Here is a 26456-nt window from a genome sequence, read left to right on the forward strand (position 1 = left end):
GTGGTTAACTTCTCAGTAAGCATTTGCTTTTATTTGGAATTTTATGCTACAAAAATTGCGAAACTGAGATAACTTATCACTGAAACAGTTAATGAGCATTTATAATGCAGTATTTCACAAAAAGCTTATTAGATATCAACATAGACTACGTTCTCAAATTTTATATCAATTATAAATTCAGAGAACTAGACCTGTTAAAGTGCACATTTTACATTCAGCATTAAAATAGATAAGGCACTTATTAAAAGAGAAAACTGTTACTAACAGGGTTAAACAACTTGACTAAACGTGTAACTGCTGCTCATCTGCATTGTAGATGATTATTTTTTTTCCTTCACCAGAACAGCAATCTCTGCAGGGCAGGAACATTGAAAGAAATGATTGATCCCCCTCCAATATTTACTGAGTAAATAAAAGCAACAACAACAACAACAACACAGGAACATGCAGGGTTTTTAATGTTCTGTTAATCATGGATGACGGCACCTCATGTCCCAGCTCAGGTTCTTGGCAAGACAAAAATCCAACTATATTGTGGGCTTTTAGAAGAAACCAGAATCTGTGTTCAGGCTACATATGTAGGAAAGTAACACTGCATGTCTTCAGACAGCTATCAAGAGGCCCAATTTTAGAAATGTCCTACATCTCAAAACTCCTGTATAAATTTCTAGGGAGAATAATGCAGACAGCAATGAGGCCAAAATAGAAACCGGATTCTGCAGTTTCTGTAAACAACATTCTGTTTTGTTTGCTGCATGAAGGGGTAAAGCAATACAAAGGAACAGTTACCTTGGAAAAAAAGCTGCAAGTGTCCTTTGGTTTACTTGTGTATCAAGCGTTACTTCATACACAGATGAATTTGGCAATTGTATTTTAAAGGCCTCTAAAATACTTTAAAAATACTCATGCAAGTCACCTTGAAGAATACACAGTTGAACATTCAGGACAAATTATGGTGTAGACCCAAGTAACTCTTCAACCTCCACACAGCTTAGTACTCTAATATATTTTGTTGTGTCAAAATACAAAACCTGTTCTGTTATTCACTGTACGTTAGAAGAAGTGCTGCACAGGACCAGCATCAGAGAATAACGTGTGCTCAGTAAAATAAACACCTCCACTTTCAGCATTCTGCGTCCTTTTTAACTTCTGTCTTCATCACAGCATCAATTTCTTCATAAATAGCTCTGAAAGAAGAGAAACAGGGTGACTCCTACACCACAGTTTCATTTTGACAAAATCCACCAATGAAATCCTGCCCAGGCATGAACTGCCAGGAGTTTATAGTGTTTGCCAAATGGAGTAGCATCAGCTGCAGGACCCCCAGGTTTCCATGGGAACAGAGAGCCAATCCTGTGGTGTGCCTGAGATTATACATTTAATGAGATACCTCTGGACATTGTCACTTTTGATGAAATAGATTTGGGAACAGGACTGCAAAACACAACTGGCAAGCATGCCACGTGGCATGCAGTTACTGCACTAGTTAGAAAAATCTCAACAAAGCTTATTTTATTTATTATCTCAGAATGTCATGGTTTCTTGGAAGTAAGGTTTGTGTATATGGTTCAATTTTTTTGAAATTTACTGGTAGAGACTTCTGCCATCTGTTTAGTTTCATATTAGTTTTCTGACTATTTGGCCCACTGGAGAGTCCCAGCATCCATTCCCTCTAGTAGCTTATATTCTAATTGAGGATTTTTTTGATATGCAGTAGAACGGCATTCTTAAAAATCACAATTCCTGTGATGTGGAATTACTCTGGTTACCTTGCTCCAGAACTACCTGTGTTGAAGCGTCAATCAGCTTCCTCCACCAGGACCCTTACCATGCTTCATTCACCTTTCCACGTTACTGGATAGGATTTTAGTAAGATCATTTTGACACAGTATTACCAGCTTTACAGATGACATTCAATAAGCGCACTATAGGAGCTCATTCTTTAATTGGTTATGCCAGAAATACTGGAAGAAAATGTACAAAAAGCAGCCACTCTCATTATGTTAGTTATCCAGTTGATCAGCTAACACAATCTAAATAGTATGGTCTGTTTTCTCCCTCTAAAGAAAACATCTCAGAATTCTTCTTGCCTTTGGCACCTAAGAAAACTGTATATTATCTATTTTAAAAGTTACTTACTCAGTGGGAGCCAAGGGATCAAATTCCATGATCTCATAGTAATGAGGTGATGGTGACTTGTTCTTTGATGCAGCTGAAGAATAAAGACAGGCAGATATAATCCAGATTCAAATGTAAATTAAAAGCATGCAAAGAATATTACTTTTTTTGTATCTTCTGAAAGTAGCAGATTATTTCCTATGTATCTAGTTGCTTTAAATGCTAAAATGGACAAACATGTCTAAGAGAAGCCATGAGCCTGTGAGATTTTGTCAATGTTTGTTGCTACTCCTAGTCTTTTAACAGTCATTATGTAAAGCCCTTACGTTCTAACAAGAAAAATGTATCTCCACTAAAGTCAGGTGGTCTGCAGTATTCATTACCTGCTGGGGATGGTCCATTTAATGATGTGGTATGTCCAGTCTGCAGATTTACTGGGTTCAGAGGCACTGGGCTTAAAGGAGTCGCCAACTAAGGACATGAAACAAAACAGTGAGTGAACAGATTGTTCTACGAGAACTGGTTTGACTTAACTTATGTAACTGCTGACTTATCTGTAGACTCTCAGACTATAGCAGGTAAATTCCAAGGTCAACAGTTACCAATCTAATTAATCTCCATTCTTCGCAAGAAGTTCAAACATCTTTTAGTGTTATCTATAGCCCATTTGTACAATTTACTTCTGTATAATTTGTTAGGCTACGCAGACTCAAAGACTGCAGGATTCACAATACAGATATCTGCTTTTACTTGTGGTTTAAAATAGGGTATATGCATGTGTGTTTGGAGGCTGCTTCTCATCTTTTCTGTTTCATACTGCCTACCACAGAACAGCATTGAAATTCATAACATTACCTCAAAGCCCCTTCATATTCTTTGCATTCCTTCTGTTACGGGTGTTTTGCCTGCAGCATATGCTATTTGTCCTACACTGTACTCGGTGTTTAAGCATTTGGGTTTTTGGGTGGGCTGTTTGGTGTTTGTGGGGGCTCTGGGGGAAGATCTCAGCTTGTTTCACACAGCAACAGATTAAACACAAATAATAGAGTAACTGCTTGCTGCAAACTCCCCTGAGATTGTGCTGGACCCAAGAAAATATGCTTTCCTTTTAGCGCCTGTGGTATCAAAAGAGGAAAGGAAAGCTGGCCTGGTGGCCGAGTACAGAGTGTTCCCTGAGGCGTGGAGAAGGGCCACAGAATAGATCTTTGTATCCCATTTGGAGAGTAGTCGGGGTAAATCCAAACAGTTCTCACATTTTGACAGTTGCCAGCAAAGAATGATTATTGTGAACATGAGTGTTACTCACATTGCTATATGTATGTCCAGCTGGGTTGCTTACATTATTGTTTTGTGCTTCAGCTGCAAATCTAGGAGAGAGTAATACATTGAAAGTAACGGAAACTATTGAAACTGTATGTGCTGATTGTTACATTATTTTTTTGCTGGTCTGCCTTTACCTTATGTCACAACTGAGAGCAGCACGGGCAGGTGGGACAGTGTCCCATTCACATAAAAGGTAGGGAACTACAAGGACACCTCTCTTATCTTAAACTCCTCTTACTGACCTGTACAATTCACCTGGTTTCCCCCTTTCGTTGCAGCATTGGCCACACTCAAGCAGAAAGTCATATATATCTCAAGTATGTTTTGACTGTTTGAGATACATTAATGTCTATAACTAAACAGGGCTGCAGGAGCAGTGCATCTTTAAGCATGTTTAGCAATGTCTAGCACACAGGTAATTTTCAGTTGTTTTACTGGACTAATGCGTAAAAGTAGTAAACCTGTGTTCTCAGAGTTTTCTATAAACTTATTAGATGAATTACAGAGTACTAATACCTCTGAAGTTCTGCTATCTGCTACCGTTTCTTGATAAGAGATTACTCACAGGAATTGCTGACGGTTTGGAGTAGCTGCTGAATCGAGCTGTGGATAAAACCAGGCATCATCCATCGATTTATCTGCAGATATACCATCTGAAATTCAAAGTGATAATTAATGATCATTTGAACATTTTTAAACAAGTCTTAATTACTTGTACTATGAACATTAAAGGGTAAAGTTTTGTTTGGAAGGCATATAAAGAATCTGAAACAAATTGCTGTTTATCACATGAAAGGCATAACTTAAATAAGTCTGAGAAGGTTTTAGATGCAATTTATTTATCTCCTTAAAACATTAAACCAACATCAGTAGTGCTATACATGGTAGACACCACTTAAAACCCCTTTCCCTATTTTTAAAAGATTAAAATGGAATTATAGGCATTTATTCCTGGGTGGACGTTCACACCTTTAACTTCTGTATACAGACTCCTCTGGAAGGAGCTTCTGCAAACAGTAATTCAGGATACCAAAAGTTAGGAGCTTTACTCACTCCTCTGACAATGACAGAAGTCCAAAGTTAGAGGAGATAAGTACCTTTCTCAAGCTGAACTGTTTCTAACGCAAAGTGCATCCTGAAAAAAACTTAGGACATCAACAGGGCATCAGAAAGGCCTATCTGTGTTTCCTTCTTCCAAGCCTACAAAACTGTTTTACAGACATCATTGTAACAGAAAAACAGCATGTTCTACTGTTCGAATTTACGTCATGGGGGAAAAAGGTTATTGCTTCCACTCTGAAGAAAATACAAACAACCTTATACCAGCTTACAATTTTTTTGCTACGTACACACGTCAATTCTCCTTTTAAGGAGATTTAAGGAACATTGCTAAAGTTAAGGAGTATCTTTGTTTTCTTTCTTACAAGAAATTTCTTGATTCCTCCACAAAGCTCTTGTTGGTTTACTTTAAGAACCCAGACCCCAAGGGAAATGTGTGTTCCATCACTTACTAAGGCCTGAAGGAGACACTGCAGAGTCTGTTGACACGGGAGATGGAGAATCTATGGAGAGGCCAAGTAGATCACTTGAGGGAGCAGATGGCTGTTTCCTGTACAACTTAACATTTGAAAGGGAATAAAGTTGGTTTGGATTTTTTGATGTGTCTTTTTTTTTTTTAAGGAACTTACATAGTTTTAAACAAATTGCTATTTTCACAAATATAAACTTTTAAAAGCATAATATTAGAAATTAGAGAGAAGACCAGAATATATCTTTTTGGTGTCAAAGATAGGTACTGAAACAAAAAAATGCTTTCCAGAAAAGACCAGTTTCAGCAAGGTTGCTATTTCAGAAAATTAAAGAAAAAAATTCCAAAGTAGGAAATAGAACAGACTCAGTTCAAAAAGCAATCGTGAATTTTTTTAGATACAGGTTTGATATAATCTTCTGATGGATTATTTTACAATATTTTCATATTACTTATTTGCATTATTGAGATTTGATACACACTTAGGAGATTGATTTTTTTCAGTCTTATTTTGGATAGGAAAAGTTCAAAATCACAACGGTGTTTCCCAGGATACAGAAAAGAGTTCCCTTGGTTTCTCCTGTGAATGTGTTAGAATTAAAAATGCAGCCAACCAAAGATTTTAATACAACCACATGATTGAATCATATGGGCTGGTTGCACCAGATTAAAAAAAAAAAAAAAGAAAAAAAAAGTGATTTATTTTAAACTTGAAGAGTCCAGAATAACACAAAAATGCACAGTCTGCACTATTTGGACTATTAACTAATCCAACAATGCATCCATCAAGCAAAACCATCCACCTACATAACCAGAATGTAGTAATAGTGGCTTTTCAAGGAAAACAAGATTATCTTCTACGTTTTTTTAAATAATTGTCAGCTGTATTTCAGCAGTAACAATGCAGACATTTCCATATTGAGTCCTAGATGACTCCACAATTACGGCTTAGCAGAAGCTGAAACACGTGCAAAACTAGTCTGGGCAATATAATTAACAACCATAATTATCAATCAATAAAGGATAGTCATTAAAGATTTGCTACAAGCCATTATTCACAATTCAGAAAAATCTTTGTCTCAGAAAAAAACATCAGTCATAGCGAATTCCAATACTGTAATTGTATTTCAGTCTATAAATGCTTAAGAGAGAACAAGTGAAAAGAAACACTATGGTTCCCTATTTTGTATATGGCAGATAATAGGGCTTAGCTGTAGAGGTAATAAACAGGTATTTGAATAGGTATCTCTCTCTCTCTCTCATTTTTCCTGACCAAGCTTCTATCTTAGATTTGACATAATTTGTTACTTTAGTAACAAATTTGCATGAAAATTTGCATTAATTACAATTTGCATGAAATTCTGCAAGCGAGATTTTAGAAAAATCAGTAAGAGCAGTGCCAGTCTGTTGTCTCCTGTACCTCTCAACTGGAGAATAAAATTCTGCATATGTTAAAAGTGTATTTTTCACAATGACGGAAAAAGGAATGTTTACAGTCCTGCAGTTCATGAGTTCATCTATAATTGCTCACCTCTGTGCGCTCACGTTGTATTCTTTGATTCTCCAAAAAACGAACTCTGTTTCGAGAGAACCTGTTGAAGTTGCAGAGTTAAGTATTCATTCTTACATTTCTGAGATGTCACTCATAAGAAAATGAAACCAGCTATAATCGAAGTTTGGTTATCAAAGGATTCCAGAGGTGCCAAACAAGTACTAGAGCTGCTTTTCTCTGGGGGACTCGTGTTCGCACGAGCAATTTGACTCACTCCTCTGCAGGGCCACCATCATCCTCTGATCACCTACGAACACCAGTTAGTTTGTTCTTGGGCTCACTTTTGGCTACAGCCATCTGTTTCTTCCAACACAAAACCAAGGCAAAACCAAATTTGCCTCTGTTCATGCAAGCTGAGTAACTGTGAACTGTGCCAAGTCTGGCTCCTGATCAGGACAGTCTTTCAACCGAGTCCCAGGAAGCCTTCTATCCTCAGAAGTCCCCACATTCCCTCATGCCATCTCAGGACAAACCACACCAGTTCTGGTACCCGACACTCTCATTAGTTCAGGCATTCGAAATAATTTTTTAAAGAAAGAAAACAAAAAAATCCACCTGCATAAATTTTATGTGCTAGGAGTCGTAACAGTGCTACATGGAGTCCAGAGCAGGCCCAGTCAAGTGACATCTGGCATCCATAAGGTCAATCCATTTCAGAAGAGCCCCCACTTAGCATGGGATGGGCATGAGTGTCTGTACAACTGCATTTGCTGTTCTGGGCTACCGTACTGGTGAAATTCACAAAGATAACATATGTGCAGGGAGGAACAGAAGAAAAAAAAAAACAACTTTCCAAATGCAGAACATAAAAATATTTATCTGAAATACAGGAAGAACCAAGAAGTTGCTAGAGCCACTAGAGGGAGGCATTGCTACATACACGAGGCTGGTTTATTGCACGGCGGTGATTGCTCCTGATTTAATTTAGGCTCTACATTAACAATCAGAAACAGCAATTGCAGCATGACTTGTCTTCAAACAATACACATAGTCCGAAACAGATGCAGCTAGTTAAAAATCAGTTTGCCCTTTACACATCTCATTGTTCAGAGGGAGTTCCCAAGAACAAATCTTCTGCAATGAACATTAACCAAATACATTTCAACACTTATAAAATCTAAAGCGCAATGCATCTGCACCCAGGGAGCCTCATTACATATAAACCATAACATTACAGTAATAAAACACAGTAGTTTCCTGTCCAGTTCCACAATGGCCAATTAATTGCTCCTTAAATCACCAGGTGAGTCTTTCACAAGGAATGGGTCGAATGATACCCACAAGCTACTCTTGATAGTTAAGAGGTTCTTGGCCTTGCCAGTATTCATCAGCTGTAACAAAAATCTAAGCCCACATCTGACTTCACTGGACTTAGAGAAGCTGAACAGATTTCTAGTTTTGCTTTACTAAAATGAAAAATTTACTAAAGCAAGAAGTGAGCACAAAATTCTTTCAAGGCAGTTACTGTAAATTATGCCAACACTGCTGTAGACATAAGATCTAAGGACCAATCAAAACTAAATGTTGTCCAGATTAGACCCAAAGTTTGTGCCGTGACACTTAGAATTAGTGATATTTTCAGTGCAGTATTCAGAAGAGGTTTAAAAAGAAAAGATGACCATGATGAACCATCACACTTGATGTAGAATGATTTTTATAACATTTCTTAGCCATGGAGAAGATATAAACTACTTAACACAGAAGACTAGTTCCTATTAAACCAGAATACTCTTTGTAAGATATTCACTGTGATATTTTGGGGGATAGTACTGGGATTTTGAGTTTAAAATTGATTTCAGTTTAGCTAGCATCTAGTCATGCCGCCAATGACATAATAGACGCATCCACGGAATGTCAACACAAGCACCGCGGTGCTTTCATGTGTGAAAGAAAGAACCATTTGGTGCTGTAAGACAAGTAGAACAGCGCGTTTCAATCCAGTTGAGAAAAGCAAGCGACTCTCTTATGCATGCAATGAGGCAGAATGCTATTCCATGGCCAATTTCTGCAGTAAAGCTGTCAAAATCGCTCAGAAAGGAGAACAAGTATTCTTTTGTGGAGGCATATACACTTAACATAAATAAGGACCATCACCACTACTGAAGGATTTGTAGCAGACTGATGGCAAATTCACTGTGCATTATCAAAAAGGAATGCCAAATTCCAAAACGATTTTTGTTTGTGTGCCTCTGTCTGATTTCCTGCCTATGCTGTTAACTTGTTTTACCCAATTGTAATGGTCCTCTAACTACCTCTATAAACCATTTCTGAAGCGATTAGCAGAAGGCAAATACATCATTTTTCCTTTTTTTGCAATCATGTTTCTTTTCTGCATTTAAGGATAAAATCTGTCTCCTTGTGAAGGATCAACATTAGAGGTAGGGACCATCTGTGTCCAGTAAGTGCCCTTACTCAGTTAGGATACCAAACGTGCAGAGAGAGGCCCTGTACCCACCTTTCATGTCCCAGGAGGACATTATTCAGATCTTCATTTACTTGTATTAACTCAACCATCACGTCTTCATTCTCCACTGTCACCAACAACTCCATGATCCTCTCCTGCATCATCCGACAGGTCTTATACAGTTTCTGCCCAAGGCAGGGGAAGAAAAAGAAACATAAATCGTAAGTGTGGTCTCCCAGTTTGTCAGTTCTGAAGAACGATAAGACACCTGAGCGCTGCAGACTCACAGGTAACATTACTTAATTTACACAAATCACACACATACCAAACATTGCAAACAGCGTAATTTTCATGTCTTTGATCTCTGCAAGGCAGGTTGACGACTACTATCATCACAGCCAGCACTCCTACCCAGCCCCTACCTCTTGACCCAGCTTTATTTCTAAATGTGTATCTGTCTCTAAAGTCAAAATTACAAATTGCAAAATAACGAAGACCCCTCTGGGTGATGCAGAGCAAATCTGATTTGATCCTGTTTGAAGCCGGTTAAACTCAGCAGGATACTTCACATGGATGTAATGGATGTGATCCTGTTCAACATCTGCTTGAAGGAAAAACAATAATAGTCTAAAGGGCAGAAGTGCTCTGTGACACGAGCCTCCAGCTCTAACTATTCCTCTAAGTGGGGAAGTCTGGATGCACTTAATCTATGCACTTTTTGAGGAAGTGACACAAACCGAGCAGAATCAGCTTACAGGAGAATTATGAGAGTTCATTGAACAGATTTTTTGCATTATTGCCAGTTGAAATGGAAGACAGTTTATTTATATTCCTCTCCACTTCAGATTTTGCATGTTCAAAGAAACAAATTCTTTAGCAACAGGAACTTCAACTCAGCCAACATTTTATTCCCCCCCACAGTGCATTTGCAAATGCTGGCAGGCTCTGCTTATGGGGAAAAAAAAATAGGAGGTGAAAAATTACTTTATTTGCACATTACTATTCAGAAATTGCTCTGGTATTATTTTCAAAGTGATCAGATTTTTCATCAAAAAGCACGTATTTCACATAAATAAATGATTCTATTTATGTAAAAAGAAATTTTGCACCGATTTGCCAAATCTGCATAATGATTACAGAGTACTGTACCTTCCAGTATTCTATCTTCATAGCCCAGGATAAAACACACAAAACCATATTCAGTTTAATGTCTGTAATTAAATTTAAAACCTCTCCAACTCCACACTTTACTACCTGATCCGCATTTAAAAAAATATATATGTATTTCTTATGACTCCATTATACAGGCAGACTAGCTCCTTTGTAAAGATCAACATTCAATAGAGAATGAAATGGAGACATTTCAAGCATGGATTTGCTAGGCTTTGCTCCTATCCACACTGATACATACACTTTTATGTTTTGAAAGAGTTTTACAGTGATGGGCAACCAGCTGGTATAACAATCACCAGTGAATCCAACAAATTTGTGCTAATTCTTACCAGCTGATGGTCTGGAGCCAAATTCTCGCATGTCCATCAAATGTATCTATTCATTTTCCAGGACAAAAGTTTGTTACTCTTCTTGGCTGATACTGAGCTTCAGCTATTTTTTAACTTCTATTACTGCTCAGCACAACATTTCAAGTGAGATCTGCTATCTCAAGCCTTGCCCAAACAGGGTGGAGAAAGGGAGCAGCCTAGCCACTAACGAAGCTACAGAACTGAAAATATGTTGCATTGATAAATTTACCCTGCTACAGCTTTTACTGAGAGACTTCAGTTAATCACAAGGATTGAAATTAATGTCTCCAGCTCACTCAAAGCCTAACCAAGCAGCTCTTTTTAGTAAAGGGCTGTTCTTTGACAACAAAAACCTAATCCAAGCAATCCAAGTAGAGCTACAAACAAAAGGGAACATTAAACATTGTTAAAGGAACAGGCTAGCCATGCTCAATGCTTCAAACCACTCAGCACACAGAGGAAAGAAGAGACAGAACAACAGTGAAATTAACATAGAAGGAATGAGTTTTTAGTCACTCCCCCACAAATGAGAACTCCACGCCCTGTCCTCAAACTTTTGCCAACAATTTTATTACTGGGAGTGTCAATAAGAATCCACTGGTTTACTGTGGGCAATCTTATCTGTGCACTTACATGTGGAAGGACTATAGTAGGAGACAGGAAATTAAAGACATACTTTTCCTGTTTCACAACCAGAAACACTTATCTTGTCATGGACTGGACAGAGCTGCCTGAGTCTATTAAACCAGTGTATTCTCTGACCTGGGCTATCTTTCAATGGTTGGTTAGATCATCAAGACCAGTTTGCACCTTGGCCATCTCCCTGGTGACAGTACCACTACAGAAGTATTGTACATACAACAGCTATGGTTTAGCTGGAACAACCTGTACTCAATCCTCTAGTGCAGGCAAAGCAAACCCTCTGCAATCTCTTGCAACAACTATTTGCCTGTGTTTAAAGCCTACTCTGCTCACTTGCTTCACAGGCCCTTCCTCCTTGGACTTGTAGCTCCACAAATCTCTGTAAAAGAGACAGTATTGGGGCAGCAAAAACCACTGAGAGATTGTGCCTGTCTCCTATCTGCTTCCCCCAGACCAGCAGCGCTGCCTGTCATTAAAGATGAGAGACAGTGGCAAACTGCTGCTGTCTCTCCATATCTCACCTCCAGTTGCAAACCAACCCATAAATGGACACAGCTGAACAGGACGACCTTGAAGGCAAACCAAGAGCATCCAATAAGGGTCCCTTGCAAAGGAAGAATTCCCCACTGGGCAAGAGAAGCACACTGAAGGCTTGCAAAAATTACATCACTTCTCCAACACATTCAATGCTGACAAATGACCAAAAAAGCTTCCTCATAATAGAAGTTCAGAGGTAAGTTTAGAAATACGAGGATGCGACAGAAGCTTTTAAAATTCTTGCAGACAGTATGAAACACAAAAATTTCCAATGACAGGTAACTACTGAGACACTAAAGTTTAATTTCTAAAATAGAAAATACAGCACAAGCAAGTAGAAGAAATGACATCACAGAAAGAAGAACTACACGTTCACTGTCAAATCTAAACTGGACTATTGCAATACATTTCCTTCAGGCTACACTTTAAGAGCACGTGGACTCATCTACAGCACAGCAGGCTCCCAATCTTCGAGGTCATGCACATAAACCCAATGTTTCATATTCTTCACTGGCCTTCAGTCTGCCTTTAAGGTACTGGTAATAATAAAGAGAGCGCTGAAAACTCCAGGACGGATATGAGAGACAGACTGTGTCATCATCTCTTTTCCCACAAGGCAACTGCATTCAACTGGAATGTTCTCGGGGCTGTTTGACAAAACATGCTTAACAGAGAACGCTCCATTATGAAATTCCTTTGCCCTTGGAATTCCCTAGAGCTTAAATTTGCATTGCAAGCTGTATTGTCCTTTCCTGACTACCTAGATGTCAGGGGAAGGTGAAGAAGACAAGAGAAAGCTGAGCAAAACCAAAGATTGAAACCTGTTCTTGGATTCCATGTGGCAGCACGAATCCAGGCATTAAAAGAAATTATTTAACATATTTTAAAATCAACTCTGACCAAATCAAACCAATGAATTATCACATACCTGTAAAAGATTCATATCATCCGGATTTTCAGACCCAGGAACATTTTCTTTTAATATTGATGACATGACTCTTACATTCATTTTTGCCATATCCAGTTCACTGTACAGTTTCCCAATCTGTTGAGTTCAACACAAAAGAATATTGTGTAGGTGAAGAGAGTGAGCAGAACATTTCCTACCCCTAATATGTAGCTTCTTCCCTATTATGTATAATATGGGCCTAATTAGTATTATTTTACTCTGGTGACATGCCATGAAAATGAATGGAATTAGCTCAGCTTTTATATGTGCAATCAAACTAAGATCCAAGTCTGATAGTACTACTTGTTTTTCTTACAGTTAACCCCTCTCACTAACGTTACTGTTACTTTGCTTAGTTACCTACAGGCCAAGCAGGAATGGAAGTGAACTGTCCTTTCCTTTCTGCTTTTCAGAATAATCTTTTCACACAAGTCTTATGCAAAAGTAAGCTTGGCTTTCTCACTTATCTCTGAAGTTAACTTTTATCAATTTGCATAACAACATCATAAGAGATTACTAGATATTCTCATGCTTGAGTAAATGATTCCACTTTCTGGCTGGGGTACAGCCTGGCATTAGCATTTACTGAACTTGCTTCTGCCTGCTTTGCTTTGGCACACCAACATAGAAAAAAATCCTCAGGAGAACGAACATAAACCCAGGAATATAGAACTATGCCACTTAAACTGATGCTCCCTTCCAGTGGTCTATGCACCCAGGTTGTCAAAATCACATGCTAAGAGTACATTTCAAGCGAACTCCCTCGTAAGCTGTAATACTGCACCTGCTCAGGAGTCAGCAGTAACGTTGGACCTGTGGGAAGAGGCAGTAAAGAACGCTTTGCAGGAGTAGCAGAAGATGGTGATGACTTGGTAGAAGGCTGAGATGAAGCCTGAGGAAAGACAAAAGAGCAGAGTTTGAGCTACAAAACATTTTTGTCAGACTAAACAACTGGGCACCAGCTTTCTCATAATCAATGCTCCCAGGAAATTTGTTGAGCAAGGTCTATATACAAGAATAAATCTAATGGCTATTTTGTAATGAAATGAGGCTTGGAATTCAGATATCTTTTAAATGGGTTTGCAAGTAAATTCCATCACAGGATAAATTGGGAATGACTAAGAACAGGCTAGCTCCTTGAGCTCTCGAGCCATCCAACAACAGCCAAGAGTCCTTCCCAAACTGCCACTGCAATTTTACAATGAAGGACAGTTCAGAATGCGATCACACTTGGAAGTAGTGATGGGGCTATGTCTGGGCTCTGCAGAAGATGAACTACAAAAGCCTTCTGGATTGAAAAGCTAGAACATTTTGTCTGAAGAAAGCTTCACTTGCATTTGAACTGACTGCTATTAAAAAAAATTAAGCCAAATCCAAAACCCAACATACACAAGACACACACTTCAAGATTGTGTTCAGATCTCCTGTTGCTGAGATAAACAGAAGGTTTGCCACTGATTTTAACTGGCAGATACACATGGTAGACAGAATTCTCTCTACTGCACTTGCTGTGTAAAAAAAAATATTGTTTCTTGAGAGCATTCTCCATGCAGCTTGTTCAAACAACCTTTAAATACATAAGATTTTGTGCACTCTACCATTCAATCATCGAATCAAACTCAGGATAAATCTGAATGATTTCTGCCTGCACTGATTACAGGCACCTAATGCTGTAATTGCAAGGTTCCACCCAGTGGTGGATGGCTTTCACATTTCCCAAAACTCTCAGGAAAACTCTTCTAATAGAAAAAAAATATTCTGGAAAGAACAGCCTTATTTTCAGCTGACGTCCAATGCTCAAGCCATACTTACACTTAATGTCCTAGATGCTACACAATGATACCTATGACATATGGTTAAATAACATTTATTGTGTGCAGGCTGTGCAAACAGCTGGAGACATATATAGACAATAATATTTTCTTCTAGTTTCCCACCTCTCTTGGGTTAAAGACAGATAATACTCATATTCTCAACAGTATCTGTTTTCATTAAAATCTTACTCCTTTCACTTGAGGCTTTCAGAAGTTGACAAGTTTGGAGCACTCAACTGTCATTAATTTTTGTGGTAAACAGCATGCCCAAACCCTTTACACACTTTGAAAGTTTCAAGAGAGAGATGCTTCCTTTTTGAGAAAATACCCACTAATCTGTGGTTTGAAATAAAATAAACTATTACATAGGCCAGGTTTCTTTGTTATCTTGGCTGTTATAACTGAAACCAACCCCTGCTCACATGCTTAAGTAGGTTGGTCATATTCTGCCCTGGAGCATTTAAATTAGAAAAAAAAAACAAAACAAACACACCTTCTTTGTCTACACAGTTCATACAATTAACACATCCCATTTCTGATTTACAATGGTTAATGAAGTATCCTCACCTTAGGTCCCCCTCTGCTGGAGTCAGAAAATGGAAACTCCACTCCTTTCTTCAGCAATTCCAGATAAACTTCTTTTACTTCGCTCACATCCACCATTCCTTGGAAACCTCGGGCCCACGTCTAGTTTTGAAATGACAGGAACAGTATCAGTCACATAAATGGACAGTGCTTCTAAAACACGTGGTCCTAAAGGCAAGTCATTCCCTCCATCCACTCCAGCTAACTCCATTCAAAGCAGTGGGAACCACGAAAGTTACCTCTTATCCTGCTTCTTAAGTGCGAGGGAGCACATACACAGACTGGGAGGGGAATATAAAAGGTGGAGGCTGACAGTTTTCTAGCTCCCTCCCTTTGTCTTCTGGTCTGTGCTTTTCCTGCATGAAGCAGGAGCAGCAAGAATAAAGCCTGCTTTAGGAAGAGACTCCCATGAGTATGTTACAGAAATGGGCTGCATCATTAAATGTTTACCATATAGCAGAGACACAAACACCTACTGTTTGCTCTGGACTTACCATGATATAGGTCAAGATTCTCTCCTGCATGTCAATCGGCAGATTGTATCTTGGATTCAGCAGTTTCACCAGCTTGTCTTTACAGAAATCCTTCTTCACAACTAAAGACTGGAATCTTGGGCCACAGTTCTCTATACACATGTCAAGCAGCTGCACACACAAAAAGCTTCTGTTACTCAGATACTAGGGAAAAAAACCAACCACGTTGACTGCTTTTGTTTCCTTCAGTTAAATTTGTTCAAAGGTGTTATGGGGAAGAGCACGAAAGGGTATGAACAGATTATTGTCAGCGACCTCACCAGAATGTCTGATGAGGTTGCTACAGGGGAACAGTGGCTCAGTAAGCACACTGTTACACAGATGCAATACAAAATCAGATATACTGCCCAGAGTTATACTACTTTTAAGAGAGAAGCATGGTCACTCTTGCTTCCGTGTCACAGCAGTTACTGAACGTACTGTACCTTAACAGCATGAAAGCTGTCCATAGCTTAAAAAACAACTTGTACAGATTCAGTAATAGAATTAGTTCACTGCTTAGCACAGAGATACCCTAGTCTGGCAGATTCTGAAGAGCTCTACAAAAGAGGAAAGTAAGATTACTAAATGCCTTCCTTGTAATCTGCCCTGTAAGCAAGAGACTAATGAAAAAATGGAAAAGAACAAATTTAACAACTTGGACTACAATTTCTCCACACGTTTTAAAGGTCACATTGATTTGAAACAGAAGAGCTGAATTGTTCCAATTGTCAGACTCACCTTCACTAAAGAAGCCTACTTCCAAAACCCTGCTTGGAATGCTCAGAGTAGGATCCCTGCAAGCAACACATCTGCCCTATCAAATATAGCAGAATGTGACAATGACATAATACTCCTCCCTTGTACACCTGGAGCTGGCTGATTACAAACCCCATTGTAGAGAAGAGATATCAAAAGCTGTCACTGCATCCCAGTTACCTGAAATCAGGCCAATAGAAGTCCTGATAGGAAACTGGGGTCAGTCAAATCAGGTGCAGAATCAGGACCATAACTCATCTTGCCTGGCTCAAATCAGGGGATCAACCACAGGACTATGATACCCCATGTAGAGAAAAACAGCTACACTAGTGCTTTTTGCTATTCTGCAGTATCCTTACTTTCCCTCTCAATTTAAGAGGGAAGGTGGAAAGGTGAAAGCAAAGAGTAGAAAGTAACAAAAGTCTGCAAAATATCATGGGTTTTGAGACAAAACTTCCTCTGAATCATGCAACAGACAGGATATATCCTCAAAAGGATACATAGATTTTAAAGGACACTATTGTAATCTTGATAAAAGTAGGTTAAATATACTTTCCTATTCAGAGCAAACTATATTTGACTAAGTTGAAATAATTTTAGTAACTCATCTTCTAGCCTCAGGACTTGAGGATTTTTTTCCCCAGTGTGATCAGGAACTTATGGAAGAAGAGGTTTAAAACCAGAAGAAAATATATTGCTGAAATGAAAACAGGGTAGAACAAAGAGACACTGGCAGACTACTGTGCAAAAAAAAAAAACTAACTGAGAGATAATTACAAAAAAAATCTTGGCTCGAATCATTATTTTTCATTTGAAAGAGTACATGAAACATATGCTAATAAACCAAATCATTTGCCTGTGCAGCACTTCAAAGATGGTCTTTGTAAAAAATTTTCAATCCAGTGCATGGGAAATTCGGCATGCTACTCCCTATTATTAATTCTCTATTTAAGGGACTGTGTATTTATGCTCTGAACGAAAGTACTGAACTAATGGGTTAGATCCTCCACGCAATTATGCCAGTACACCCCACTCACTTAGAGTGAAACCAAGCTGGTGTAAGAAAAAGAAGAATTTGACTCAATTATTTTTACCAAGGCCATTCGTGAACAAGCCACTTCCATGTTAATAATAACCATATTAAAACTCTAATGAAAGGTATTTATCGTTCCAAATAGGACTTCACCTTCCCAAGCAGTTCCATCGGAATGAACACATCCAAGGCAGCCAAGTCAACCACTGCTCCACACAGCACAATGGAATTTCAATAGAAACTTGTTTTAATAACAGAATGGGCAAATTAACTTCAACCAAACCATTAAACTTCCTCTAAATGACAGGCAGGACCTGAGGACTGTTGGAGTTGACAGAGCTGCTATGTGCCAGGCTAGCTGATACCAGACATCCAGTGGAGAAGAGACCTGCACTGAGCAAAAAGGGGGGCAAATTGTGCAAAGCTGGTTCACACAATGGCAACACACAACTACAATGATAACAGGCATCTGAACAGGGGCAAAGACAAACTCTAAGGCAGAAACAAAAAAGGGAGAAGTTGATGGGGATAAGAAAGTCAGCTTATCAGTAGCAACCTCACTCAGAATTCAGTAGGACTATCTACTCATCTAAAGCAGCCAGGTATGGTCCATCAAGCTGTAATGAATGGATGCAGTTTGTGACGGATACTTCTCAGACCTAAGGTGAACACAGATAACACAGATAAAGAGTTTGCCTCTCTGTCTTTCTGACTCAAAGGAAACAAGTCATTAATCTATCTCCAGGATTACACTCTACTAAACATATACTGATGTCCACCCAGTAGAGTTTTTGAAAGGCAAGACACTATTTCCAAGCGTCAGCATTTAAAAGCAACTTGTATGAGCAGCTTTTTCAGCTGCCATTCATCAATTCCAGCGTGATGGCTATGTAGTCTTTACCAAGATTCTGATTTCAAAAACACTACTTTTTCAGAAGTCTTGAATTTTTCTTCTGCTCCCACTCAATGCTCCTTCCCTTTTCCTCTTTGCCCATATATATCATAAAGTATAATAAAGTTCACTGGGACTTTTTTTGACTGAGGAGCTGGAGGGCTCCCTCATGTTTTTGTTTTTAAGATCCTCTGCTTTGTGAAATGTTAACTTAACAAAGGAAGGTCACATTTGCCATGCTAAATTTTTTTTTTACATCTGAAAACTTACACAATATTACAAAGAGAAAAAAGCTTAAGGCAAAAAACCCGAACTCCAAAACTTAAACCTAGACAACGACTTCCTTTAAAATATTTTCCTACAATGTAATGCAAAAATGAAACATTAATTCCATCTTAAATTTCTGCCCATCGTTCTGTAAGAGTGTGTGCATGCGGACACAGGTACAGAGCGATACATTCAATGAACTACTTCCCCATGTGCTGTTCAGTTCCCAAGACCCTACAGGCACCAGAATGGGGGAACTGCAGTAAGTGCTTTAGAAAACAAAGGGAGATCTACGGAGACAACTGAACAGGTGCCTCAGTGTTCACTACATAAACTGAGTTTAGTGTCCAAAGTCTATTAGTAATAAGAAGTCAATTAACATATACACTGTTGGATTCCTGCCTAAAAGCTCTAATCCTCCTCAGTCTGATTGCAAAATCACCACCGCCAAGGCTGATCTCTTGGTTTCATCAAAGACTGCATTAAACAACTTCATGGTGGAACATGCATCCACCTTGATCCACGTGACTTCACAAGCACCAGGTAATGTCACTAGATCAGAGTGCATCAAGTCAAGCCACAGCCAACACATTATACAGCTGGCACTCACCCTTCTTCCTCCGAGTAAATAAATACACATCTATGAGCCAGAAGGAAGACACTGTTGAGATTTAACGAGTCTCGATGACAGAATCAGGGCCAACATGCAGTTGTGCTACTTCAGATAAAGACTTTCACATTTCACTCTTTGTGCATTCTCTGGGAATAAACTCCTTAAGCAGTTTCATTAGAAAGATTAAATTCTAGAATTTCAAGGTTGAGTAAATAGAAGTGGATAAAAGCACATTTCAAAAGAATGATTTGTAGACCTGTTGCCTCTTTAGTTGTTTCTAATGTAGGTAGGAGAGACAATTTGATGTAGAGTCTCAAAAGCTGGAGGACCACAGTTACTGTAGGAAACACAGTAAGTAAACTTAGAGTTCATCAAAAACAAGTCCTTACTTTTGAAGAGATTTGGGAGAAAAAAAATATAATTTGAGATAAGAGTTGCATGGCGGGGGGTATGTGTGTTGTGTTTTAGGAAAGGAAAATTATTTCTGTTTTTCTATTTGCAATGATTTGCTGTTCCAATACAAGCATTCCAAAATAGGAAACAAGAACAATTTCACCAAGGCAATCAAGAACCCAAACCAGAAGATATAGTACATAGAAAGGCTGACTTGGGAAAAAAGGAGTTAAAAGTCATATATGGTCAGCAGTGAGGTCATCAAAGGAGAGGTTCCACACACACTAAACTGATGGTAGTACTGGTAGAAAAACAGAAAAAGGAAAGGAGCCAGGGGCAGAGGAGAGGCAAGGATGGAAGATTTTACATAAGAACAGAAGCTGGAAGAGAAGGAGTTAGAGGAAAGGCTGGCACTTACTAAAACTTACTAAACTTACTTACTAAAACAAAGTATTAAGGAATTCGGGGAGAAGAAACCTGCAGTCAGAAAACAGAAGCTGGGCCAAAAGGATGTGACTGCCTGGCAGGCAGGGTTACATGCATATGTGTGGGTGGGTGAGAACAGACATGGAGAAAAGAGGCCTGTCACTGTAAAGAAACTGTAAGAAAGTGTTGAACTACAAGCATAACTGAAACCTGGTACAAGCTCCATCTATGAGCAAATACAACGAGCTTCCAGGTCAGTATGCTGAAGTCATTCCACGAATACACCTGAAACAAGATCCTTCTCCCACTTTCATGTTCTTAAGAGCTAAGCTGTAATGTCACCTTGGGTATATCTGCAGAGTAAATATCCAAAGAAAGGCTCCTAAATCTAAGCACTGGGTTATCACAACTCCAGTTGACTGTGTCAGATACTCAGAGGAGGACCTGGGTGCACAAAGACTGCAGGAGAAAGAAAGCAGATCTGATACAGGGATTGCAATTACAGTGGAAACCGAGTGTTTCTGTTATGCAAACACATACAACACACAAAAAGGTGAGTCATGAGACAGTGGAGGAGGAAGCCAGGAAAGAAGTGCGGAAATGGAATGAGCTGAAGGTACACATCGGTATGTTTAACACATCTATCTGCACCTCTAACTCGTCAGGAGACACTTGGGCAATTGCTAAGTGACCTACAATTTGACACTATCAATCACCCATCTTCCTTAATAATTTCTCAGCGCATATTGATATAGATAATGATTTTGCACAACAAATACCAAACCCATGAGTAATAGTACTCAGTGTAATGCAGACAGGCCTCTACAACCTCAAAAAAGGAAATGGTGAAGAAAATACTTCTAGACAAGTAATGAAAGACACAAATCCCTCACAACTTAAAATATGAATGGTATGATTCTTCTTACAGTTACACTATTGTTAGTCAAGAGTAATTCAAGTCGGGAACTTTGGACTTATGACAGTGTTAGAACTTCTTGCCACTGCTTGTTATCAGTGTAGTGGAAAACAGAGAAGTATGTTAACATACTCCAGTAAACCTTAAATTGACTGAAATCTCAATGCTTTCCCAAACTCCAGAGTTGTCCAGAAACACTGTCAGATTATCTCAAATGGGGATATTTCCAGCCACTCCATCCTTTAGTCGTAACATCTGAATCTTATGTGGCTTACCCTGTGTCTTGCTGCCTTGCTTAACTCACCAGTTATCCTTTCATTCAAGTTTCTCATTTATACACGATAACACTTACCTTTACGAAACAGGTATCACACATTCCACCATGCTGCATACCATGCTTAGTTTAACTAAGATCAGTACCACAAGGTGAGTAATAGAATGGTCAAATGTTGCTTTTATGTAATATCCCAACCTCCATATCTTTTACAAACAGGTGGGGCACTCACAGAGGGACAGTCACTGGAATAAATAAGAACTATAATACTTTTATGTAGTACAAGTTTAAAAAAAACCAAAACTGCAGCAATAAATTTAAGAATTTGCATCACCCAGGACTCTAGACAACACCAGTAGACCATCTGATCTGCACTGTAGTAGCGTTGCACACACAAACAACAAAGAAAACATCCTGGAGAGTTGTGTCAGTGATAATTTGCATGCCACCTTATCGTTTAACATGTTTTCCTTCTTAGTGTCTCATTAATATAAATATAGCTGTACTTACAGACAGGGCAAGCCTGATCTCCTTATGGTTACAGTTTTTTGAAAGCTTTTTCTTTAGCGCTTTAACTGCATCTTTAGGCCTGTGACAAGAAATTGGGTAGAAAAAGTTACCAGAGAAGTTAGACTGTTTTTCTAGTTTGTAACTTCATCAAAGAGCCAAAAATACTGGCCTGAGATATGGGGCCATATTCATCCCCGTATTTACACCCACATAGAACTAGAGCAATCGCCCCATTGATTTCAACAAAATCACTTCAGCATTGAGCTGGAGCAGTCAATCAGGTTTGCTGCTGCAGACTGTGCATTACTCCAGAGACTTGTGCAGAGAAACAAAGTTATTCTCCTCTGCAAAGTCTCCTCCAAAATTATATTATTTCACTGTTGTACAATAGATTTACTTATCTAGCTTTTATTGCTATGAAAGGGAATAACAATTGCCAGCTGTATCAAGAGTTGACTGGTACCTACTTTTCTTGTATGATGCAATTAAAAGATACTCTCCTGGGAGTGCTGTGAGGAGTTGGGGTGTCTTGGATAACTTCCAATCTTATAATTGCAGGATGCTTTTAACTCATCTGAATAATTACCATGTACGGACGGACAATCCATTCCACCCCAGAGATAGTGGCATTTCTAGCACAGTCATTTTGATGTCTATATATACCCCCCATATCTTTTAACTATCTGTGTAGGAGGAAAAGGGTGGAAGATGGTATCAAGCTTATCACACGTGGAAAACAGTTTTGCCTGATTAATATGGGCTATCATACAATTACAATTGTATGTGTACGATTATTAGGGCCAGCTCAATGCTCATGATCAACAAAAACAAGATGTCCTAAAGTCTTGTTAGGATCTCTCTAGAATCTAAGATGAAGCAATAGGCATAAATGCAGCATTTCAGTACGAAAAAAGAGATCTTTGTCGAAAATATTTCAAAGGCAATGAAATTAAATGCGTATTTACCATTACTGCATTTTTCAGTTTGAAATGTTGGCATACTTCATCAGGAAAAAAGAAGAGATTTCTCTATCTTTCTTAATCTTATGTCATACCAAGTGACAGATGGGAGCATGAGAGTGGAGAAGAAAACTCTCCCTTGCAGAAAGCTGTGCTACTACTATTCCACTACTACTTTTTGCTTCTCTCATTGAAGCATCTGGAAATGTTCTGGTCAGGAGCTGGATATTGCATTAAAATAACCATTTGCCTAATGAGATACAGCAGTTCCTAGTATCCTGTTACATACTGTGACTAGTAGTAGTTGCTTAGGAGGAAGTTATAAGGAGTTCCTCTGTTAGCACAAGCTGTGCACAAGAGGAAACAGTTTATTAAAAAAAGCTCTGTTGCATAGAAGCTCCACATAAAAACTAACACTGAAGGTCAAAGCGTGCTGTTGCTTATGGCAAAGACCAGAAGGGAGTTATTACTGATCTTACAAGCTTTAAGAGGCACAGGTGAGAGTGTGGGATCCAAAAAAAGAAAAAAAGAAGGGAAGGAAAAGCCGATAACAAAAAGACAAAAAGATACTTGTGCAGAAACTAAGGCATACCAAATTCTCCTGGAGAAAGCTCTCCAGTCGGTGTTAAAACATGCCACTGCTAGCAGTGACAATGCAATGCTGAAACAGATCTTACATGAGAGCAAATTTGTTCTTCTCCCCTTTTTATAGGTGGGACCAAGGAAGTACAAAGCAGCAAGTGGCTGAGCAAACCAGAACGTGGCCGCTCAGTCAAGAGGCCACCTCTGTCCCGGGATAGAGCAGATCCCACTGAACAGACACCCGACCACCGCTTCGCTCCTGCTGCGGTGTAGTCTGACCAAGACACTGCACAGCGGGGAACTCTGGTTAAGTTAAAAGCACAGAGATTTAAGCTGTGTTGTAGGCAACCAAATGGGTTTTGCAGAGCACAAAGGCATCCCTTTAGCCTGACGGGCAGTGCAGGTTATACAAAATACACCAGGCTCAGGTAAGAACGTGTGATCACCCTTCTTTAGCGCTTGTCTACGGGGAAGAGCCTACAAATCTAATCCCTACAAGTCCCGTGACTTGTGTGAGCAAAACCCACTGGGATGGGTAAAACTCTTCCCCCAGAACAAAGACACCTGCTCCTGCTGCTGCTATTCCGTTTTGGGCAACTCCACACGTGCGTTGTATCGCCTGCTGGCCCGGAGACGAAAACCCGTCTGTCCCCACGTCCCACAGGTGACCTCCAGCCCCGGTCCCGCAGCCCCCCGCGGCGCTCACCCCTCCTCCGTCGCGTTGATCACGTCGCAGATGTGCATGAACTGTCCCCACTCCTCCGTCTGCAGCGCTCCGCACGTCGCCCGGTCTGAAAGGCCAAGGGGAGCCGCCGTACAGCAACGGCCGGGGACCCCCCGCGGGCCGCCGAGCCCCGCCGGCCCGGGCGGGAAGAGCGGGGAGGCGCCGTCCCGCCTCGCCCCTCACGGCCCGGACGGCGAGGCGGGAAACGGCGGCCCCCCAGCTCCCCTCAGGCGGGCGGCGGGGCAGGGCGGGACGCGATGCCCTCTCGTTTACTCACCGACCAGGCTGCCCACGGCGGTGCCGAAAGGGTCTTTCGGAGCCTTCCCGAAAGCCATGGCCGCTGCCGGCAGAGTCGCGCGGCCTCTGAGGGGCGGCAGCCCCGTCCCGTCCCGCCGGATCCGGCCGCTCCCCTCCGCCCCGCTGGTCGCTCCCTTCCTGGGACTGGGGCGGAGCCGCCTCCAGGTGCCGTCGCGGCTCCTCGCTGCCGATCGCGGGCCGGGCCGGGCCGGCAGCGCCGCCCCCGCGGGGCCACACGGCTGCGGTGCCCGCGGAGCGGCGGTTAAGTGCTAAGGCGCGCGGGGAACGGCCCTGCCCCGGCGCGGGCCCAGGGGCTGCGCCTCACGGACGGGTCAGCCCCGCGCCCCGGTGCCGGGCCCAGGGGCTGCGCCTCACGGACGGGTCAGCCCCGCGCCCCGGTGCCGGGCCCAGGGCACCCCACCGACTCCATCGCGGAGCCACGTCCTCCTTTCCCTGCTCCTTGGCCAGTGTTTAACTCTGAGAGGACCCTCCATTTACGGCCAACTCAGAGGTCCCTCAGCCATCTCCTAAATGGGACTTAATAGCTGAAATCACGAGAAAATTGGCATTTCATAAGGCAAAGCTCAGAACGCCTGGGTCAAACGCACCCAGGGGCTCCAACCCGCCAGCTGGCACCTGTGACTCGGAAACCTGTGTTAACTTTAGCGGAAAGGGGAAAAATAGCTGTCTTGCAGTGCTCACCCCCATGGGTCTGTTCAGTAGCGCAGATGAATGGTAATTTTGGGGTTATTTCATGTATTTTGAAGAACTTTTTATAGCAGAACTGACTTTAAAGGTTCAGCTTTATGACAGGAGTGTTAAGACCTTCACTTCAGGTACAAGACCCCAGAAAAACAGGCTTTTCAAAGGCAGCAAAATACAATGTACACTTTTAAACTGATACCTGATGTAATTTCCTGGTTAAATTGATTACACACAATTAATTTATTTTAAAAGACAACTGGCAAACACAGTGAGAGTGACAACCTGTGCTACACCGTACAGCACACTGTCTGTAGACACGTTCAACCTTCAGCATCTGCTGCTATGGAATCCCTGGGGCTGACCACTGCTCCTCCAACATTCAGACCTGTTTTCTGAAACACATATGTCCTTTTCTGTTTCACAGGTTTAACAGGAACAGGTGCACACATCTCAAAGAAGCAGGGGGAAAACACCAGCACATGTAAGTTACATTCATAAAGTCTTCCTTTGTCTTAGGTAGGAACCACTAACAAGTTCCTCTTGCCACATACACGTTTCCACGTGTGGGACTTTCTTGCTACAATTACTAGCAATGACTTCCATTGTGTCACTTCATCACACCTCTGACTATCTCAGACCTATACAAAACTTGGGAACGAATGTGGCATGAATAAATTAAAACCTCAGCTGTAATTTTTGTTGACTGAGAGTTGTAATTATTTCAGTATCAAACAAATAGGGAATCATATTAACAAGCATTTGAATACAGCTTAATCAGTCATACAGTCAGAAAATGATATAACCAAATAAATTATTTGCCTGACATTAGAATTTCATGAATTAACAAAGCTGTATTTGCACTGATTATGACCGCTCTTCCTAGGATAAACTCATTTTACTTTATTTTGCATTTTGAATAACTCTGTGGCCCCATCTGCTGGATGGCTTTAACAGAAAGGCTGGTACACATTTTTTTGTGTACCTGCGAGTATCTCTACAAAAAGCAAGTTATTACAAAAACTTTTAGGCAAGTTGATCATGTACAATGAATGTAGGAGCTGAGTCTTTTTCTTACTCTTCCTATAGTAAATGGGTGAAGTTCATGATACAGCTTGCTGAGGTTCCATTTGAGACTGTTTCTAGGAATGCACGTCAATTTTCCACACTTCTGTTGTTCTTGTCATTTGGTTATAAGCCAGACATTATCTGTCAGAGCAGGAGTTTGTTTATTTATTCTTGGTTGCAGAATTTTGAAAGAAGTCTTAGTTTCATTTGCTCTTTTAATACTGAATTAAGGGCCTATTTAAATTAGCCCTTGTTAAACCTGCAATGTGAGTCAGGTCTTGTTTCAGAGTACATATTTTATTGAGCTACTCAGGAGAAAAAAATCTGATTAAGTCTTTTTCCATTGGAATTTACTGATTAAAGTTACTTATTGAAATCAGCTACTATTCTAGATCTATGAACTCCTAGTGGGCTTCAGGTTCTGCTAGAAACAAGGCTGCCTGACTCTTTAGTCTTCTCTGGCCTGGAGCCCTTGCTATTTATGAGTCGGTGATCAGAGACCCAGGAGAGTCTTACTGCACTCTTTGCAATTTTACTATTATTTCAGATACGGT

The 26456-nt window shown here is 40.3% G+C and overlaps 1 protein-coding gene across 1 annotated transcript; it reads right to left on the reverse strand.

The window, feature by feature from the left end:
* On the reverse strand, nucleotides 1–24364 carry TOM1L1 (target of myb1 like 1 membrane trafficking protein). Its single transcript, XM_014952176.1, has 15 exons — nucleotides 24113–24364; nucleotides 23818–23902; nucleotides 21571–21649; nucleotides 15470–15619; nucleotides 14958–15077; nucleotides 13361–13468; nucleotides 12556–12672; nucleotides 8977–9110; nucleotides 6501–6561; nucleotides 4953–5058; nucleotides 4007–4094; nucleotides 3425–3485; nucleotides 2502–2589; nucleotides 2140–2212; nucleotides 1–1187 (listed from the first exon to the last, which is right to left on the reverse strand). The coding sequence occupies exons 1-15, from the start codon at nucleotides 24168–24170 to the stop codon at nucleotides 1124–1126; spliced, it is 1392 nt and encodes a 463-aa protein (XP_014807662.1). The 5' UTR covers nucleotides 24171–24364; the 3' UTR covers nucleotides 1–1123.
* Between the last annotated feature and the right edge of the window lie 2092 nt (nucleotides 24365–26456).

Source organism: Calidris pugnax, unplaced genomic scaffold, assembly GCF_001431845.1.
Source record: "Calidris pugnax isolate Ruff unplaced genomic scaffold, ASM143184v1 scaffold9, whole genome shotgun sequence".
NCBI classification, from domain to species: domain Eukaryota; kingdom Metazoa; phylum Chordata; class Aves; order Charadriiformes; family Scolopacidae; genus Calidris; species Calidris pugnax.